The 21,732-nt window shown below is 35.6% G+C and overlaps 2 protein-coding genes across 2 annotated transcripts; both read left to right on the forward strand.

Moving 5' to 3' along the window:
- Positions 1-867: 867 nt before the first annotated feature.
- Positions 868-4,944, forward strand: LOC136783676 (uncharacterized). Its single transcript, XM_066743925.1, has 4 exons — positions 868-1,051; positions 1,267-2,122; positions 2,236-3,823; positions 3,934-4,944. The coding sequence occupies exons 1-4, from the start codon at positions 868-870 to the stop codon at positions 4,942-4,944; spliced, it is 3,639 nt and encodes a 1,212-aa protein (XP_066600022.1).
- Positions 4,945-8,707: 3,763 nt separating this feature from the next.
- On the forward strand, positions 8,708-20,708 carry LOC136783677 (uncharacterized). The gene is made up of 5 exons (XM_066743926.1): positions 8,708-8,897; positions 9,034-9,746; positions 9,875-11,398; positions 11,730-12,662; positions 20,094-20,708. Exons 1-5 carry the CDS (start codon positions 8,708-8,710, stop codon positions 20,706-20,708), a joined length of 3,975 nt encoding a protein of 1,324 aa, XP_066600023.1.
- The last annotated feature ends 1,024 nt before the right edge of the window (positions 20,709-21,732 follow it).

Raw genomic sequence — 21,732 nt, forward strand, 5'->3', positions numbered from 1 at the left:
CTTCGACTGTTTAGAGCAACACTCAAATTTATTCATCTCCGAGTCATTAAAAACTTTACAGAAAATTACTTACATGAATAACCTAGTTCATCTGATTTGGGTACCAGGACATAAGGGTATTATTGGAAATGAAATAGCTGACAATATTGCAAGCAATAACGAAATACCTCCTAACTTGGAAATTGAACATATTGACCCAGTATCTCTATATTTATACCTCAAGGATCAAACAATGCAAAGTTATAAAATGGACCTATCCACCCCAACAAATAGTTCTGAAGAGAAATTCTTTAAGACACATAATAAAATAAAACTCAAAAAGCCATGGTTTGACCAACTCGATTTGAGCCGCAGTGAAATAGCTATAACAAACAAGATTTTTTCAGGTCAATTCATAGACTTAAATTACTTGTACAAAATTGGTAAATCCTTATCCTCAATCTGCCCATGTTCATTTAACTCCCCACAAACCCTAAATCATTTACTCTGGGACTGCTCTTTAATGGACTCCTATAGATACCTACTAAATGGCATCATCAAAGATTACAATCCAGATTTTGACATAATAAAGACTATCTACGATATTATCAATACCAATATAGGACAACTGAAAAAATTAATAAAATTCTTGAATAATATACCCAAAGTTGTGGATATTTGAATTCATATTTCCCTCCTGATAGAGGGCGTTAGTAATAAACATGGCGAATGGTCATCGAATACCGAAGCCAACACAGAAAGAAGGAAGGAAGGAAAGATTCCTCTCTAGGTACTCCCTACCCTAAGCACCTCCGTTTCCTTCCGGTATCCTCACTTCATTTTGTTGCGCTGAGATGGTCGCATGGAAAATTATTTATGGTAATTATAATGTCCAGAAAGAGGGATTCGAGTGAAATTTTAGATGGAGATACAAAGTTGCTGGAAAGATATGTGAGATTAAAGAAGAGAATTGCGAGAATGGAAAATTCAGATGAATTTAAAGATGCAATGGTGGCTAGTGCAGCAGTGCCAGAAGAGCCCATATCTAATATTGAAACACATAACGATTTAGGTAAAGAGCATTTTATTTAAAAAGCTGATGTGCTAGAACGAGTGTCTAGACAAGTCAGAAAGAAATAATATCTGATGTGCTAGAACGAGTGTCTAGACAAGTCAGAAAGAAATTATAACTGATGTGCTAGAACGGGTGTCTAGACAAATCAGAAGGATAATATCGAATGTGGCAATATGACTAACTAATTAAACTGTAATTCAACCTTTGTTTAGATATCTTGGTAGATGATAAAGAAAACGAACCAGTATTTTTAACTGAAATGGATTCAAATTTGCCTGAGCCCATAATGCTTGAAAATTTGGATTTTGATTGCCTGGATGAGGATATTTTAAAAATTCTGGGCAAAGACCCTACAACCTCAGGGGCAATAGGAATGGATTTGCATCCTTCTTTAGAAAAGAGATGGAAATTTTGGGTGGAATCGGGCATTCCAAAATCTGAAAAAGCAGACTTATTAACCAAATATGAAAGGCTAGTCCCCTTTGAAGCCCCGAAACTAAATAGGGAGATAGTGACTTTAATGAGGGAGGCAGTTTTAAGAAGGGACAATTATTTTTGTGATCAGCAGAACGCGATTGGGTCAGCATTGTCGTCTTTAGGTGGAGTCATTTCACTTTTATTGAGAGATGAAGGGCAGTTAGATAAATTAGCGTTACTGCAGAGGTTAGGCGATGCAGGAAAGTTGCTGACTAATCTCCATTTCGAGTTGGCTAAGGCTAGAAAAGCCTTTATAATTCCTGGATTGAATAAGAATTTAAGAGCTTTATTAGGAGATAAGAAATCAGACGCTTGGTTATTTGGGGCCAATTTCGCAGATAATGTAAAAGAAACTAATGCAATAGAGAAGTTATCACAGACTATGGTGAGGAAACCCTGGTTTAAGAAGCCTTTACAAGGAAGCCCTAGGAATCATTTAAACTGGAGAGGCCCATCTGGGTTGAGGACGAGCAACTACCAGATGGGTTGGAGACAAGACAAAGCTCAGGATCGGAATCAACCCTATACACGAAGAACACAAGGGAGATATCCAAACAGGGGCAACAGCAGCCAGAGAGGTCGCTACAAACCGTTTTAGAAGTAAGTTCGGGAAGACTGAAATACTTTTATGATACTTGGAGAAGTTTGACTTCAGACCCTTTTGTTTTGAATTGCGTTGAAGGATATAGTATCGAATTTTGTAGTCAAATAGTGGGGAACGAAGAGTTTATAGAACCCTTAAGATCAATTGCGGAAACTGAGGAGTTTAGATTAGCAATTGATGATTTAATAAAAAAGGGTGCGATAGAAAAGTGTAAGCCTCAAAAAGGTCAATTCTTATCTAACTATTTTCTGATTACTAAGTCAAATGGCGACAAGCGTTTTATTCTTAATTTAAAACGACTAAACAAATTCATCAAGGTAAATCATTTCAAGATGGAAGATATTAGAACAGCGTTGAGATTAATATCAGAGGATTGTGCTATGGGCCTTATAGACTTGAAAGATGCTTATTTTTTAATCCCTATACATAAAAAGTCAAGAAGATATTTAAGATTCAAATTTGAAGGGGTCTTGTACGAATTTGTTTGTTTACCATTTGGATTGTGCTCCGCACCATTCATTTTCACTAAATTGATGAAACCAGTAGTGGCTTCGTTGAGGGAGAGAGGTTTTTTATCAGTGGTATATCTGGACAACATTTTGTGTTTAGGAAAAGATGAGGCTTCTTGTAAGAATAATATTCAGGAAACAATTGGTTTTTTAGAATCATTAGGATTTCTAATTAATTACGAAAAAAGTATTATATGTCCTTCGAGAAGATGTAAATTTTTGGGATTTATGTTAGACTCAGAAAATTTAATTATTGAACTACCCCAAAAGAAAAAAGAATATATTAAGAATTTAGTTACAGAATTTAGGAAGAAGGAGGAATGTTGTATTAGAGAGTTCGCCCACTTAATTGGAAATTTAGTGGCTGCCAGCAGAGCGGTAAAATACGCTTGGATTCATATCAAAACCCTGGAGAGGTTAAGATTTTTAGAATTAACAAGGAATGGGGGGAATTATGACGAAAAAATGGGCCTATCAGCACAGGTGCGTGAAGACCTGCTTTGGTGGGAACATAAGATTGAAAAATCAATGAACTCTTTAAGGAATGACAATTTTGATTGCGAGATATTTACGGATGCTTCTAATTCTGGTTGGGGAGCAGTTCTTAAAGAAAATAGGATTCACGGATTTTGGTCAGAAGAAGAAAGGTCTAGACACATAAATTATCTTGAATTATTGGCGATTTACAAAGCTCTTTTATCGTTTCTGCCGTTATTAAATTCTAAGAATGTATTACTACGTGTAGACAACACTACTGCGGTGTCTTACATAAACAAAGCAGGTGGTATAAGATTTAAGAATCTTAGCGAGTTAGCTCGTGAAATTTGGTGCGTAGCGGAGAAACATAATATTAATCTGTTCGCTTCATATATCCCATCAAAGGAGAATGTACACGCAGATAAATTATCCAGAATCAAAAATTGGGATACAGAATGGGAGTTGGCAGAAATATATTTTAAAAGACTAGTAGAATTGTTTGGTCAACCGGAATTGGACTTGGTTGCATCGAGTAAAAACGCGAAATGTGACAAGTTCTGTACTTGGCACAGAGAGAAAAATGCAGTAGCTATAGACGCGTTTACAATCTCTTGGGGGAATATATACTTTTATGCATTTCCCCCATTTTCCATGGTGTTGAGAACATTAATGAAAATTATAGCAGATAGAGCAGAAGGAATTGTGATTTTGCCGAATTGGCCCGGACAAAATTGGTACCCAATATTTTTGTTACTGTATGAAAGGTTTGAAATATGGGGTCCAGATGAATTTATGCTTTTATCTCCTTTCAGAAGGATGATACATCCATTATCAGGGAAACTGTCGTTAATTGCAGCGAGGGTCTCAGGCAAGCATTTGTAGAGAACACGCTTCAGGAAGACACGATACAGATTTTATTAGCAGCCTTATCTTCGGGAACTCAGAAACAATATAATTCCAGTTTAAGGTTGTGGAAACTTTTTTGTGAAAAGGTTAGAGTGAATCCATTTAAGCCGTCCATAGCGAACGTATTAAACTTCTTCACGGAAGAGTTTGACAAAGGAGTTTCATTCGGTATATTGAATACACATCGAGCAGCAATTTCCTTTATTTCGGGTTTTAAGTTAGGTGAAAATAAGTGGATTAATAAGTTTATGAAGGGTGTGTTTAGATTAAGGCCTAGTAGACCAAGATATAATTTCATTTGGGATGTTTCTAAAGTATTGGATAAATTACGAGGTATGGGGCCGTTAGAGGATCTTTCGTTATTGACCTTGACTCGGAAAACATTAATGTTATTAGCACTGGCTTCCGGTCATAGAGTTCAAACGTTTGCGGCGATAAAAATTAAAAATATTAAAATAAATCCCAGGGAAATAGTTATTACTGTACCAGAATTTTTGAAGACGTCCGGGCCAGGCAGGGCTCAACCGTTATTGCTACTACCCTTTTTTCAAGAGGACTCTAATTTATGTGCAGCGAGAACATTGTCTGAATATTTAAACAGGACGAGTCAATTTAGAGAAAATATAGAGACTTTGTTTATTACTATTAAGAGACCATTTAAGGGGGCATCTTCACAGACCCTTAGCAGATGGTTAAAAGATACATTAGAGATTTGTGGAATAGACACTTCCATATTTAAAGCACACTCAACTAGACATGCTGCTACGTCAGCAGCGTATAGTAGAGGAGTGGATATAGAATCGATCCGTAGATCAGCAGGTTGGTCGGAGAACTCGCGAGCGTTTCAAACTTTTTATAATAGACCGATTAGATCATCGGGGGATACAGCAAATTTTGTTTCAGCTTTATTATCTTGAGAATGTTGCATTTACTTGTGCAGAAAAGGGGAATTATTTTATTTTTAGTGAAATTTGGATTATATGCATTTTGTAATTTTTATTTGTGTTATGTTTCGAAGATTATAACCAGCTTTCCTCGTAAGACTTGTTTAACTATTAGTGGTTGATAGGAGAATTGATAGGGATAATAATAAAGATGGTAACCAAAAATTTTTTTTGTTTTTGTTTTTACTTAGATCTCTTAACATCTACATTGTAATCTCGAAGTACGAGGCTAGAAATATAATTGGAAGATCGAACGAGCTTCGCGAAGCGAAGCGAAGTTCGATCGAGATTATATGATAGCCTCGTACGAGAAGATTACAATCCCACCCTAATGATTTAATCCCAAAACCCCTTTTATGCTCGGGAGTTGTAGTGCCAAAAAAAAAAAAAAAAAAAATTTTAGGTAGTTGTGGCGCTAAAATGTGAGGATACCGGAAGGAAACGGAGGTGCTTAGGGTAGGGAGTACCTAGAGAGGAATCTTTAGGTTTAAGTTTTACTCTGAATTGTTGCGACATCTAGCGGGACAGGATGATACTACATTGTAATCTTCTCGTACGAGGCTATCATATAATCTCGATCGAACTTCGCTTCGCGAAGCTCGTTCGATCTTCCAATTATACTGCCGTAGTATAATTTTCCTATAGCGTAGTATCCTTAGGATACTACGCTACAGTTTCTGTTCCCTGCGGGATCCTACGCTATAGTTTCTGTTCACTGCGAGATCCTACGCTACAGTTTCTGTCCTTGCGGGATACTACGTTTTGGCCATTAATCTTGAGTTTTGGTGAGGGGAAGTTAGAATCAGAGGGGCGAGGGGATTTCTAGGGAGTTTGTCCGTAGCTGTCAAATGGCGCGATTAACGGGATCCCTCACGCGAGCTTCACCGACAGTACAAGTCAATAAACAATTCGTTTAATAAAAGTCAAATGCGAAGCAAATTGTAAAAACGGGCTTCTTTATGACAAGGTGCCAATTCTAACGAGTCAATCGAGCCTAAAAAAACTCAAATCGGATGAAGAATAACGCTGCACCACTGTCCCGCGTTCTTGAAGTGGAAATAACCAAAAGTAACCTCTTTTCAAGAACGCGACACAATGGTACGGCGTTATTTTTCAACTAATTTGAGTGTTTTTAAGTTCATTTGACTCGTTAGGACTGGTACATTGTCCAACAAACGCCCGATTGTTAAATTTGCTTCGCATTTGAATTTTATTAGACTAATTGTTTATTGACTTGTACTGTCGATAAAGAAGGCGTGAGGGATCCCGTTAACCCTCAATTTTATATCATCAACAAAAATAATATTTTCGGAAAACGATTGTGGAAAAGAAGGAAGGATTTTAATAATTAACAGAGAAGACAAAATATGTCAGATGAGTATAAATTAATAAAAAAAAATGAAAATTATTTTGAATTTTTAAGAAAATATACTTTGTGGTTATTTTATTTTTGTTACAGTTGAAATCCGGTTATGATGACTTTCAATTAAGGAAAAAAGTAATTATATACTAATAAATGAAAAAGTATTAAAACATGAAGCACTTCTCTGTATGGCCCAGTCATTTCAATAATTGTGACTTAATGTTATAATAGTGAATGTGTAAGCGATTAGTGCATATACAACAAACTCTTATTGTAAATTTAATAATCTTGTATGACAATGTTTTAATTGCTATTATTTTAAATTAAAGCTAGTTTAATTAACATATTTTTATTTCATCCCTTTCTCAAAATTCTAAACACACATGGTAATTACCTATTCTTGTAGTAGTCATATATTCGTTAAATTACATACAAAATTACAACTGTTTTATATTTGGAAAGCATAGCTGTTTGTTGCAATGATTTTTATTATTCAATGTGAGAAAAATCGCATTTTGTTTAGGCAAATGTCTTATTTATCCGCCACATCCTTCTATATCTTATGCGACATTTATTTGGCTCCGTTGCACTATTTTCTTCCAGTCTATATCATATAACATTAATTTTCTAATCATTTATACATACACACAGATCTAATAATACTGCTGATCTGCAATTATTTTTGTAATTGTTGAAATGATTGTTAAACCATTATCTTGTTTAATTTGTAAAATGGACATTTGAATGATGCTATTAAAATTTGGCAATTTTTCTGCGAGATATCTTCTGATAATATTTGTGAAGATAAAGTTCTTTAAAAGGTATATGTATACTGCTGAGTTCATCTTGTTTTCAGCTTTAAATAGTTTTCCAACTACACGCATGGATATCTATTTTGAATATAGAATACATATTTCATTACATCTATTATGATATTGTTAAGATTGATAGAAAGATATCAATTCTTTGAAAATGATATATTATATATCTAGTAACTGGATTAATTAAGGTTTTAGAACAGATAAATTTCACAAACAAATAGGATTAACAAAATATGTATTATATATTGAGGAAGGATATCCAAATGTGAATTATTTGAAGCTAAAAGCAAGATAAATTCAGCAGTATCCTTAAATGTATTGGAGAACAACATCCTCTCAAATTTAAAGAGAAGATATCCTATGGAAGAGATGCCAAACATTATAAGTAAAATAATTCAAGTGTCCATTCTTCAACTTTAATAGAACAATGGTTTACCAATCATCTTGACATTTATAAGATTAATTAATCAATAGAATAGCTATATCTGAGTGTATATAAAAATAGCAAAAAATTAGTCGTATATTTTGAAAACTAAAAGAAAGAACAAGGCAAATAAATGTTACATAAGATATGGAAGGATGTGGCGGATAAATAAGACATTTGCCTAAACAAAATGCGATTTGTCTCACATTGAATAATAAAAATCATTGCAACAAACAGCTATGCTTTACAAATATAAAACAGTTGTAATTTTGTATGTAATTTAACGAATATATGACTACTACAAGAATAGGTAATTACCATGTGTGTTTAGAATTTTGAGAAAGGGATGAAATAAAAATATGTTAATTAAACTAGCTTTAATTTAAAATAATAGCAATTAAAACATTGTCATACAAGATTATTAAATTTACAATAAGAGTTTGTTGTATATGCACTAATCGCTTACACATTCACTATTATAACATTAAGTCACAATTATTGAAATGACTGGGCCGTACAGAAATGCTTAATGTATTAATACTTTTTCATTTATAGGTCTGTAATTACTTTTTTCTTTAATTGAAAGTCATCATAACCGGATTTAAACTGTAACAAAAAAAAAATAACCACAAAGTATATTTTCTTAAAAATTCACAATAATTTTCATTTTTTTTATTAATTTATACTCATCTGATATATTTTGTCTTCTCTGTTATTTATTAAAATCCTTCCTTCTTTTCCACAATCGTTTTCCGAAAATATTATTTTTGTTGATGATATAAAATTGAGGGTTAATCGCGCCATTTGACAGCTACGGACAAACTCCCTAGAAATCCCCTCGCCCCTCTGATTCTAACTACACAACGCCGCGACGCAAGATTAATGGCCAAAACACGTCCGAAAGCACTGATAGCTTATTATATTTCAAGCCTCGTACTTCAGATTACAAGGTAGTATCATTCTGCCCTCACTAGATGTCGCGACTATTCAGAGTACAATACACTCTCAGACATTAATGTCTATCTCCTTATACCACTCCCAGTCTATTCCTCGCCATGTTCCTCACTTTCATTTTGTCGCGCTAGATGTGCACACGTGTTTTTATTTTATTAAATTTATGTTACCAAAATGTCCAAGAAAAGGGAAGATTTGGAGGATAGTGAGTATCACCTCTTAGAGGAGTATGAGAAATTAAAAAAGAAAATTAAAAAATTGAAAAATAAAGATGTTTCGACAATAATTACAAATCACGAAACGGATTCAACCTCCAATATGGCGGGTCAAGTACCAGAGGTTGAAGCTTGTGAGAAAAATTATGGTGAGACCCATTTTCACAGTATAGCTGGTGTGCCAGGGCGAGTACCTGGACAAATCCAGACGATAATTATTATTATTAATAATCTGGAAAATGGATAATTATCTCAACAAATAAATTGTTAATTTTTCGAATTCAGGCGTTAATGGCGGAGACCAAGTATGGATATTGGATCCAGAAAATATGCTAGACATACAAGAAAATATAGAAACGGCAAGGTCAGACTCTATCAATCCTCAAGTTAATAATCAATTTGAATTGGATTGTTTAGATGAAAGTTTGTTAGAATTGCTGGGACAAGATCCTACAGAAACAGGGAAAATTAAAATGGAATTGCATCCTTCCCTGTGGAAACGCTGGAAGTTTTGGGCAGAGTCCGGGTTACAGAAGCAGCAAAAAAGGGAGCTTGGCGATAAGTATGAGAGAACTCCTCCTTTTGAGGCTCCAAAACTCAATAAAGAAATTGCAGCTGTGCTAAAAGATTCCGGCCTTAAAAGAGACAAATATTTTTGTGATCAACAGAATTCAGTTGGGTCTGCGTTAGCTTCCTTGGGCTTAGCAATTTCATCCCTATTAAAGAAAGACAATCTGGATAAATTCCTATTGTTAGAAAGATTGGGAAACGCAGGAAAACTGTTGTCAAACCTTTATTTTGAACTAGCTGAGGCTAGAAAAGCCTTTATTACTCCAGGTTTAAACAGGAGTTTAAAATCCCTTCTACTTGATAAGAGCTCGGATGAATGGTTATTCGGTGCCTGGTTAGCGGAAAAAGTTAAGGAAGCAAAAGCCATGGAAACACTAAAAAAGGACTTAAAGACACAGCAAAATTCTAGGAGACCATTACAGGGTTTGGTAAGAGGAAATTTAAACTACAGAGGCCCGTCTGTCAGGAGATATAACGAAGTTCAGGCGGGCTGGAAAGGGAACAATTATCGTCACCAGAACCTGAGTCAAAAATCACAGAAGGAGAATTCATACAGGGGTCGAGGACATCAGAAGAGTCAACAGAACAGAACACCTTGAATGTAAGTCTAAAAGCAGGAAGATTAAGACAGTTTTATAAAAACTGGTTAAAGGTGTCATCCGATCCGATTCTATTAAGTTTTATTAAGGGTTATAAATTAAGGTTTGCAAAGAAAATAGTGTATGTGAACGAATTTATAGAGCCTGTAAGGTCTAAATATGAAAATGAAGAAATTAGTTTAGCCTTACAATCTTTAATCGAGAAAGGAACGGTAGTACCGTGCAGGTATCGTAAGGACCAATTTTTGTCCAATTATTTTGTAATACCCAAACCGAATGGGGATAAAAGATCTATTTTAAATTTAAAAAAGTTAAACGGTTTTATAGAAACTGAACATTTTAAGATGGAGGATATTCGAGCGGCTATTAGAATAGTGGCAGAAGATTATTTTATGACTCTAATAGATCTGGAAGATGCGTATTTTTTAATCCCTATTCATGAAGATTCGAAAAAGTTTTTGCGATTTAAATTTCAAGACACATTGTATGAATTTGTATGCTTACCTTTTGGTTTATGTTCAGCGCCGTGGATATTTTCAAAAGTTATGAAACCTGTCATGGGATTATTAAGAGAAAGAGGTTTCCTATCGGTGATTTATTTAGATGACATTTTGTGCGTAGGTAGATCTAATGAAGTCTGTCAATCTAATACGGAGGAAACGATTGCACTATTAGAATTTTTGGGATTTATTGTAAATTATAAAAAGAGTGTTTTAAAACCGTCACAAAGATGTACATTTTTGGGTTTTATTATAGACTCATCATCAATGGAACTAGAATTGCCAGAAGAAAAGAAATTAAGTCTTAAAAAATTCATTAAAAATCTCATTAGTAAAGAGGAATGTTGCATAAGACATTTTGCACAATTAATAGGGATACTGGTAGCTGCAAATCAGGCTATTAAGTACTCATGGCTTTATATTAAGAGTTTAGAGAGAGAAAAATATTTGGAGTTAAGAAAGAATAGAGGAAATTATGAAGCAAATATGAAATTATCAGTTCAGGCACTAGAAGATTTAGGTTGGTGGGAAGCCAATATTTTAAATTCGTCTAATTCAACAAGGAGAGATAAGTTTGATGTAACAATTTTCACAGATGCCTCCACATCAGGTTGGGGTGCAGTATGCGATAAGATTCAACCTCATGGATTTTGGACCATGGAGGAACGTAATAAGCATATTAATTATTTAGAATTGTTAGCAATTTATAATGCGCTTACTTCATTAGAAACTTTACTTAAGGGAAAAAATGCACTTTTAAGTGTAGATAATACAACAGCAGTGGCATATGTTAATAAAATGGGCGGTGTGAGATTCAAAGATTTAAATATGTTAGCTAGAAAAATTTGGAAGTGGGCAGAATGTAATAAGGTGTGGATGTTTGCCTCGTACATACCATCTTTAGAAAATACAGGAGCCGATAGTTTATCCAGAATAGTTAATATAGATACAGAGAATGGGAATTGTCAGATAATTATTTTGGTAAGGTAGTAGATTTATTCGGTTTACCGGAAATAGATTTATTTGCCTCATACCAAAATAAAAAATGCAAGAAATTTTGTTCATGGTATCAAGAAGCACAAGCATGGGCCATAGATGCGTTTACAATCCCCTGGAAAAGGGTTTATTTCTATGCATTCCCACCATTTTCGATGATTTTGAGGATGATCATGAAAATTATTAATGAAAAAGCAGAGGGAATTATAGTGATACCTTATTGGCCTAGTCAAAACTGGTATCCTTTATATTTATCTATAAGACAAGAACATAGGATATGGGGTCCAGATAAAAATATGCTGTTATCTCCTTCTAGGTTGGAAGTGCATCCGCTATCGAACAAGTTGAAGTTAATTGTAGCGAAGGTATCAGACAATTTTTTAGGAAAGGAGACATTAAAGAAGATGCGATAAAAGTAATTTTAGCTTCTCTTGCCGATAGTACTAGAAAGCAATATGACTCCAGCCTTATTAAGTGGAAGAATTTTTGTAACAAAACTGGTGAAGATCCATTTATTCTTTCTACATCAAAATTGTTTGATTTTCTTATGAAAGAATTCAAGAAGGGAGCTTCTTTTAGTGTTCTAAATACTCATAAATCGGCAGTTATGGTCATATTTCCCAATAACGATTTAGATATTAAGTTAATTGCGAAATTTATGAGAGGAATATATAAATTAAGACCTAGTAATCCGAGATATGATTATATTTGGGATGTATCGTTGGTACTAGACAAGGTCAAAGATTGGTACCCATTAGAAGAACTGTCTCTTCAGAGTTTAACGGAAAAAGCGTTAATATTGCTGGCTTTAGCTACTGGACACAGGGTACAAACTTTTGCGGCTATTAATGTTAAGAATATAGAGATAAATGAGAAAGAGTTAGTCATTAAGGTGCCAAAGTTGTTGAAAACATCTCGGCCTGGTAAATACCAACCGATGATGGTCTTACCATTTTTTGAAGACCAACCAGAGATTTGTGTTGCAAAAACCTTAGTTAAATATTTAGAGGTTACTAATCATCTAAGAGGGAAAGTAGATGAGATGTTTATCACACTTAAAAAACCATTTAGACCTGCATCATCCCAAACTATTAGTAGATGGATAAAATTTACATTATATAAATGTGGGATAGATACATCTAAATTTAAAGCACACTCAACGAGACATGCATCAACGTCAACAGCTCTGAGGAGGGGAGTTGATATAGAGTTGATACGGAAAACTGCAGGTTGGTCAGGAAAGTCACAAGTATTTCATAGGTTTTATAATAGACCTGTCAGGTCATCTAGTAATAAGAATTTTGTATCAGCGATTTTAAAAGAGTAATATTAGTGACTGTTAAACAAGTTATTACACAGTAATGAAAAATTTATGTTTCTTTATGTTTCTTTATTTTGTGAGTAAGGATAAACTCAGAATTCATAAATTCGATTTTTTTTTTGTTATTGCTCTTAACATCTACCTTGTAATCTGAAGTACGAGGCTTGAAATATAATTGGAAGATCGAACGAGCTTCGCGAAGCGAAGCGAAGTTCGATCGAAATTATGTGAAAGCCTCGTACGAAAGATTACAAGTACCCCCCCAAATTTTACTAATCCCTACCCGATTGTAGGTTAATAACAAAAAATCTCATAATTTAGCGCTAAAAAGTGAGGAACATGGCGAGGAATAGACTGGGAGTGGTATAAGGAGATAGACATTAATGTCTGAGAGTGTATTGTACTCTGAATAGTCGCGACATCTAGTGAGGGCAGAATGATACTACCTTGTAATCTTTCGTACGAGGCTTTCACATAATTTCGATCGAACTTCGCTTCGCGAAGCTCGTTCGATCTTCCAATTATACCTAAAACACTATACTTCGTTTCTTCTCTGTGAAAATCACACTTACTATACATTTTGCGTGGTATATTCAATTCTCGCCAACAAACTATACAGCGTAGTATCTTCCAACATGGCGGACTTGGCAACGCTGGGCTGGACCACAAGCCTCGGAGGCTCGAATTATTTGTACCGAAGGCAATTCTTAGCCAACTAAAAAAAGTTAAAATTGAGGAAAATACAGTATTTAAGTTGGTAGCAGTGCTTGATGCGTTGGGTGAAAAATGGTCACGTTAGGTTAGTAAGGACGATATCTTGTTACTTGACTATAGCATAATTCACTATAGGAATATTACCAAATTTCGTTTAATGTAGTTGTATTAAACGTAATGAATAAAATTATTTGAGACAAAATGGTATCTATAATGAAAAGTAAAAAATATAATTAAAGTAACAAAATAATTCAAAATCCAATGCTTTTAGTTTGATGCGATAATATGGTGAAAGCAGCCAGCTTTAATGAAAACTGAATACCAAAATATTATAAGAACCGAAAATCGTTTAAATGAATTGCAACTAACTATTCTATATATCATAAATTTATTTAAATGATTACAATAAAAGAATATATAAAATATTTTAAAGGTTGTCCTTTAATGTTATTACTCCGATTAAACGTTCTAATTGAAACATGGGGCATTCCTCATCAAATCACGGAGCTCAGAAACAAACTACTTTTTATTTTCTTGAAAATTGTTTACTGTGTAGAACTTTTTGATATAAACTTCAGTGTAAATTTGTAGAATTTTTCATTAATTCTAAAAAAACTTGTGAATTGTTGAAAATTCAACGCTTTAACGATTCCGAGGTTTTAAATGTTTATATTTAAAAGAAGAAGTAAAGATATTTCAATGTTCGGCATGCCAATTTCCTCATCTTGAATTGAATTTTATTTGTAAAAAAATATGAAATAATAATTTCCCTATTACCTATTTATTTTACATCGAATCAAAGTAAAATTTTTAGTTTTTCAAAGTGAACATCATTTTTCATTTTTTTTTTAAATTCTCAGATAAAAAACAATTTTTAAGGCCAATATAATCATGGAACAATCTTCGGTTCTTTTGTTTACGTCAAAATAAGAAGAAAATATTTTTTTTGTAGGGTGATGATTTGTAATTAAAAGATATATGATACTTTCTTCTTCATTTTAAGCATAACAAAAGAACCGAAAATTGTTCCATAGTCGCATTGGCATTAAGAATCGTGTTTTTATCATAGCAATTTTGATTGATATATCTAAGTATATAAAACAGACATCGCTATGAACACAATATTTTTTTAAACGTTTAATCAAGTACTATTTGGAAAAATATAGAGTTGCGCAGCATAATTAATGCTGGTAACATTGTAAATTAATCAACATACCGAAACACATTTTTTTTACATCTGAAAATTTTAATATCTTGAAAAGTGCAGATGATGTAATAATTTTAGAACCAAATTTGGATTCAGCGAGAAAATTTACATAAAATTATACTTCGAAGTCTCAAACAACTTTTAAAATCCCTAATTTTGTTGTCCTGTGTAATTATATGTATTTTATTACCCATCTATAATTTAAAAAAATAGAAACTCTTCAATAGCAAAGAAGGCTATGCTTGAGGGGCAACTCCGCTTGACGGAATTGCTTAGTTTTTAAATAAATAAAATGTATACAAATTACGAAAAAAAAGTCCGAAAGCACAAAAAACTCTTTTCATTGTTTTATACACCTTTTACACTAATCACGATTACAAATGATATACGATCGTGCAATGAATTAAGCCGTATGCCGGTTACAATGTTTGTTACGCACTTTCGCATTCAGTTGGCGGATTATTCCACATTTCGTACATATTATCGTTTAGCACGAGTCACGTCATTTTTCCAAACAGCCGAGCTGTCGAACCATTTGTATTCGTTTAGAATCGGGCCTTATGTCTTTTGCGAGCAGCCAGGTTGCGGAATCACTCGTATTCGTTTAAGACCGGGCCTTTTAACTTTACAAAAAACCGCGCTGCGGTATGATCAAAAGTTTAAAGCTTCAAGTGGAACCGAGCTCGCTTATTACTTCGATATTTCAATTATCGGTAGGTAATTCGTCTTTTCAATCGGGTTAAGGTGCTCGGGGACGTCTTGATTGAAGGGCTATTACCAAGAAGATATCTACTTTCGGCATATGTTTCAGGGAATTGACTCTTGTAGTGTAACGAAAACCAATTCTTGCCAATGATTTATAATCGATTACTACGCCACTAATATCGATTACCTGAAAAAAAGCCGGGATTCGATCTGTTACCATGTAAAGATCGAACAGAAACTTTATCGCACTTTGAAAAAATTCACTGAGCAATTTTACTCTAGAAAGAAGTAGATATTCTTAAAATTTTAGAAGATTCCTTGGAATAATTGTAATAGCGCGACTAAGTCAAATTTCAAATATGTCTCCGTTTTACTATTAAAGTTTTGTCAAAATAATCTTTTATATACAATTCTAAGATCGTTTCTTTCTTTCTAACAAAAACTCAATCAGTGAATTCTGCCAAAGTGCAATATAGGCTCCCTTTTTTGTAATTACTGATAGGAATAAAAAATAATTATTTCTATTCAACTTTTTTTTTAAATCGGAAAAATATGCCTTTACGTACTTTAAGTAGATTAAAAGCAGAGGTAATTTGGTTCTTATGAAAATTTATATTCCTCCATTTATAGGAAATTTGTTGGAATTACATTTTTGCCACTCGATGCATCCTTTCAATCATTAGTATATTATACAGGGTGTATCAGCAATGATGCATTTAATTTTAACAACGTATTCTTGGGACTAAACTAAGACAAAAAGTCCTATACTATAAGGTCTGGAAAAGCATCATTGCTGAGATAAATCAATTTTAAACCGATAAATCAGGGATTTGATTCAACGGAAAAATTACTTTCATTTCACTTTCGTTGACAGTTCCCCTTTAAAAAACAAAAGAAGTTTGTACTTCTCTGCCGATCCGTATACACACACGCACGCAACTACGCCGATTATTAATATTACCTCCTAATGTCCTACATTTCTGATCCTGTTGTTGATGAAATTCATTTTCTGCCTATTTTTAAAAGGATCCTCGACAGCATCCATTTCATAATTGAAAAGTCTAAAGAATAATACGGCGTTATTTGTAGATTAATTTCAAGGCGTTTTATCTTTGCGGTGACACGACATATGAACTGTTCTAAGGTAGTCAAGAATTAAGTATTATATTAATAAAGCTATAATAAGAAATTTTTTTTTCTGTTTTTAAAAATCTTACTGTTTTATCAGATAGAGCAGTTTGCTGTGTGCATCATTGGAAGATCAAAATGACTCGGTAATAGATTTTCAAGTAAGGCCATAGTCTTCTCTGGAAATTTCAATCTAAATTGAGAGGTTGAGGGATCCCTTTAAGAATAAATAAGCCTTTTTTAATTTTCTGAAGGGACAAGCCAATAAATTAAAAATAATTTTTTGTTAATGCTGTAGATTATTATTCAGTCTTTGCACGCTCTTAGGTATGAAAAGATTTCGAAGATAAATTAGTATATGCATATGTTTTTCTCTTCACTTTATTACGATTTGCTTGGTGAATTGTAAAATATTTCTTTTTGGTGACCATATCAACTTATAGTCACTATAAACTAGAATCTGATCTAGCAATTGGCTAATTTTATTGGCTAGTCCATTTAGGCAGATACTATGCAAAAAGGCAAAAACTGTGGACAATCTACGACATAAAGAAAAAATTATTTTTAATTTTGTGGCTTGTCCCTTCATAAAATGAAAAAATGGCTAATTCGTTTTTAAAGGGATCTCTCAAGTTCTCCACTCTCTTAGATTGAAATTTCTTGTGGACTATGGCCTTACTTGAGAATCCATTTTCGAGTCATTTTGATCTTCCAATGATGCAGCAAACTGTTCTATCTGATAAAACATTGAGACCTCCAAAAACAGAAAAACATACAATTTCTTATAATAGCTTTTATAATAAAATACTTATATTTTGACTACCTTAGAGCAGATCATATGCCGCGCCACCGAAAAGATAAAGCGACTTAAAAATTAATCTACGAATAACGCCGTATTATTCTCCAGATTTTTCAACCAAATGGGTGCTATCCAGGATCGTTTTAAAAATAGGCAGAAAATGAATTTCATCAGCATCAGGATCAGGAATGTAAAACATTAGGAGATAATATTAATAATCGGCGTAGTTGCGTGCGTGTGTGTATATGCGTGTACGACAATACTGATCGGCGGAGAAGTACAAATTTCTTTTTTTTGAAGGGGAACTGTCAACGATAGTGAAATGAAAGTAATTTTTCCGTTGAATCAAATCCCTGATTTATCGGTTTAAAATTGATTTATCTCAGCAATGATGCTTTTCCAGACCTTATAGTATAGGACTTTTTGTCTTAGTTTAGTCCCAAGAATACGTTGTTAAAATTAAATGCATCATTGCTGATACACCCTGTATATTGACTCGAAGATGGTAAGTACTTCCTGACGCTATATTGTACCTGAAATATTTATTTTCTACTTCGAATTGGTATTATGCTTTTCCGTTAGCTTTCGAAATATTTAGGGGAGAGTGGGGCAAAATGATCACTCGGGGTAAAATGATCCCTGAGGGTTTTATAGAAACTATTGATACTATTCGTTTAAACATTAATCAATATTAAAATATAAACTTCTAAATTGTTGTGTCAAAGGGGAAATCCCACGATCTGGGTGCAAGGATGTCCCTCAATACGACAACAATAGGATTTGGGGCCGCTGTCACCAGTTAATTTTTAAAGAATTAACAAACTTATTTAGGTTAACATATTTTAAATTACAATAAAGTTTGAAGGGTACGGGGTACATTTGGTGGAGCGAAAGGGATGTATCCCGGAGATGGAAGATCAATTGGTATGAGTTTCCAGATGATGGGGATTTCTGGAATCCCGTTGATTTCGGCGGAGACGGCAGGGGATCCTTCTATGAAAACTCCTGGAAAGTGGGCGCTTCCGAGGGTAGTCCCGAATGGTGGTGATCAAAAGGCGACGTCACTGAGGCGGAGTGAAATCGCTGGAGCTTCCTTAACTGGTTCTTGCGACCTCCTCTCCTTCTGTAGGTCCGCGTCTTGGCTGATGGGGGGTCCAGGTTTGGTGTTGATTCCCTCCCAGAGAAGTGCAAGGATTGCGGTTGTCCGCACTGTCCTTGGTTTTGATTTAAAAACCAGGTTGCGGTAGTCCGCACTGCCTGTGAACTGTGATTTAACACAACTCGGGTTGCGGCGGTCCGCACGGTCCGGTTGTGGGCCAACGGAGTTGCGGTGGTCCGCACTATCTCCTTGAAAGGTGTTAAAGAGGTTGCGGTGGTCCGCACTACCTCATGAAATATCCTTTCTTTGTAAAAAGTTCTTTTTATTAACGTTCCCAGTCATATGGGTAACGTAGGTGAAGTTACAACTGACTAGCACCGATGTGGCACCGCCTTATATACTGGAGGACGGACCATGGAGAGAGACCGCTCAAGAATTTGCACGTTCAATCGCCGCACCAATCAGAAGGCAGGATTCTCCTCTCCAGGTATTTCCTCTGGTTTTACATAATTTCGTATTCTAATGTACATGAGAAGTTTTTAATTAAATGTTAATTTACATGGCCTTTCTTAATTACTAATTGTTCCTTAATTATTTATTAATTATTAGTATCCGACATAGCTTTAAGTATCGTCTTTACATGCTCGTATTTGACTGAGACTTGGCATAAACAATCCTTCAACAATGCAGACAAATCCTACCAAGTTTCAACTTAATATCTCGATTAATTAATTATTTATTGATATCTAAAGTTTTGACATGGTCTGAGATAGTTCCCCCACTATTCGGACTGGAGCCAATCACAGGCGAGAGCTTAAACATTGTTGTAATTTAATGAAACTTAACATAAACAATCTTTCAACAATGTTGATAAACCCTACCGAGTTTCAACTCCCTATCTCAACTAATTAAATATTTATTAACATTCCAAGTTTTGACATGGTCTGAGGTAGTTCCCCCACCATTCGGACTAGAGCCAATCACAGGCGAGAGCTTAAACATTGTTGTAATTTAATGAAACTTAACATAAACAATCTTTCAACAATGTTGACAAACCCTACCGAGTTTCAACTCCCTATCTTAACTAATTAATGATTTATCAATATCTAAAGTTTTGAGGTGGCTTCGGATGGTTCCCCCACCACCTGTTCCTTAGACTCGATCTTCGAAAGATGGGATGACTTCTTTTGCTTATAACTTCTAAACGATAGACGATATCCAATTTTAAACTGGACATTATATAATCTGCAGGTTTCCAGCTTCCCATTGGTCCACTCGGTATCCTCGTATCTCTTCCAGGTATTGAGATATAGGTATTCCCGTGGGCGGTGTCCTCTTGGTAAGCGTATCCCTTGATCCGGCTGCTTGCGTCCTCGTGGTCCAGTGTGGTCGTCTCGAGGGAAAAATAATCCCAGTGTCCCAGCAGGACACAACACCCCCCCCCCCCTTATTTTAATGTTAGTCCCTAACATTTCAATCCTTGCGCAACTTCTGCGCATTCCGTCAAGAGACGTTAACGTGGTAGGTTGTGTGCTCCGGTGCTCCACATTTATTTGTTTAAAGCGAGTCTGCTAGTCCTATTTCCATCGTGTAGGTTCCGCGTTCGTTGATTCGGTCAGGTTTCCAGGCATTTTGTGGTAAGTAACCATCTCTTCCTAGGTTTCACGTCTTGGGCGCATCCCCTATCTATTCCTTTTTTTTTTTCAGCAACTATTCGAGGTCATGGAACTTTCTACTTCCTCCAGTCTTCCAGATAAAGACCTCACAGCACCACCTTATTGTTGGAACTTGGGGCTGACCAGGCCTATCGAGTTGCCTGCTGGCTTTGACCCGAGGAAAGTCACCCCAGTTTCACCCCTGTTCGAGGCGGATAATCCTCCGGATTTACAGGAGATGTTTCGCCAGTTCAATATCTTGGCCTTTAATGGTGACTTGCCGGAGTATTCCATCCGCTGGTCGTCAAGGATCACTAGCGACTTTGGTCGAACCGTTTTTGGCTCTAAGGAGATCGTGATCTCTTCCAAGACTCATGCGGGTCAGACTCGTGCCTACTTAGCGCGCACCGTACTTCGCGAGATGATCCATGCCTACTTGGACATGCACGGATGTCCCCGTGGGTCTAATGCGGCGCATGGACCCGAGTTTAAGGCTGAGGTTGCACGTTTACGGAGGCTTTTGAGGGTGAGCTTAAAGACAGAGTGTGGCTTGGACCGTGAGGCGCTGGCCAATGTCCCACGACTCCCTGTTCCCGACAGTTTTCGGGCGAATTGGGGCCCGAACAAGAAGAGACTGCGCAGGAAGAAGAGGATGTATATCCGCTAGAAGCCGTCTACATTTCTTCTTCTTTCCTCGCTAGTCCTTGTGACTTTAAACCTCTTTATTTTCTTTATACAGTCCTGGTGACTTAAAACCTTTTTATTTTCTTTATACAGTCCTGGTGACTTAAAACCTTTTTATTTTCTTTATACAGTCCTGGTGACTTAAAACCTTTTTATTTGCTTATAGTGTCCCGGGGACTATAAACCGTTTTGTTTACTTTATAGAGTCCTGGTGACTATAAAGCCTTTCTTTTCATTTATAAGTCGCTGGAGTCGTCGCTCTCGCTGGCGTTCACCCGGACTTTCCTTAATTTGTTCGCATGAACAGTTTTTTCTTTTTAATTTTTATGGTCACGTTGTTGTGTTCGGTGACCCTGGTTTGTCCATGTGCGTTTCTTTTCTCTCCGATCCTTAAATCCGACTTCCTGATCCCTAGGTTTAGCCTTATTTCCCGTCCCGGGTTTATAAGATCCTCCAGTTTCAGAATGAGTTTATCTCTATTTTCATTATCCTCCGAACTCGCGGTAGCCTCTCCTGCCCCGTGGTCTTCTTTTCCGATCCTTAGGTCCGACTTCCTGGTCCTTAGATTTTTCCCAACTCCCAGTTCAGGATTTGTGAAGTTCTCCGGTTTCAGAATGAGTTTATCTCTATTTTCCTTATCCTCCGAACTCGCGGTAGCCTCTCCTGCCCCGTGGTCTTCTTTTCCGATCCTTAGGTCCGACTTCCTGGTCCTTAGATTTTTCCCAACTCCCAGTTCAGGATTTGTGAAGTTCTCCGATTTCAGAATGAGTTTATCCCTATTTTCCCCGTCTTCCAAACTTGTGCATCGGTCTGATTCTGATTGAGTATGCTCGCAAGGATCACAGGTAACACCGACAAGTCCGGGGCCCGCAAGCTCCTGGACGACCGAAACTCCTATTGCCTTGCAATGGGTAAGGTCCCTCTGTGCATCCTCGGGCAAAAACGTCTCCCCCGGATCGATATCAATGCCTCCGAATCTATTTTTAGGACGTTTTAAACGTCCCATT

This window comes from Prorops nasuta, unplaced genomic scaffold, assembly GCF_024137725.1.
Source record: "Prorops nasuta isolate Cenicafe-Biocafe unplaced genomic scaffold, Cenicafe_Pnas_1.2 PNAS00035, whole genome shotgun sequence".
In the NCBI taxonomy this organism is placed as follows: domain Eukaryota; kingdom Metazoa; phylum Arthropoda; class Insecta; order Hymenoptera; family Bethylidae; genus Prorops; species Prorops nasuta.

Bases quoted from the DNA above. Each gene is read 5' to 3' on its own strand.
- LOC136783676 (XM_066743925.1), top strand. From the start codon at position 868: ATGTCCAGAAAGAGGGATTCGAGTGAAATTTTAGATGGAGATACAAAG. The intron at 1,052-1,266 runs GTAAAGAGCATT...ACCTTTGTTTAG, and splicing joins TGAAACACATAACGATTTAG to ATATCTTGGTAGATGATAAA. The intron at 2,123-2,235 runs GTTTTAGAAGTA...CGAATTTTGTAG, and splicing joins CAGAGAGGTCGCTACAAACC to TCAAATAGTGGGGAACGAAG.
- LOC136783677 (XM_066743926.1), top strand. From the start codon at position 8,708: ATGTCCAAGAAAAGGGAAGATTTGGAGGATAGTGAGTATCACCTCTTA. The intron at 9,747-9,874 runs GTAAGAGGAAAT...GAATTCATACAG, and splicing joins GGAGACCATTACAGGGTTTG to GGGTCGAGGACATCAGAAGA. The intron at 12,663-20,093 runs GTATTTCATAGG...TTTTTTTTTCAG, and splicing joins GTTGGTCAGGAAAGTCACAA to CAACTATTCGAGGTCATGGA.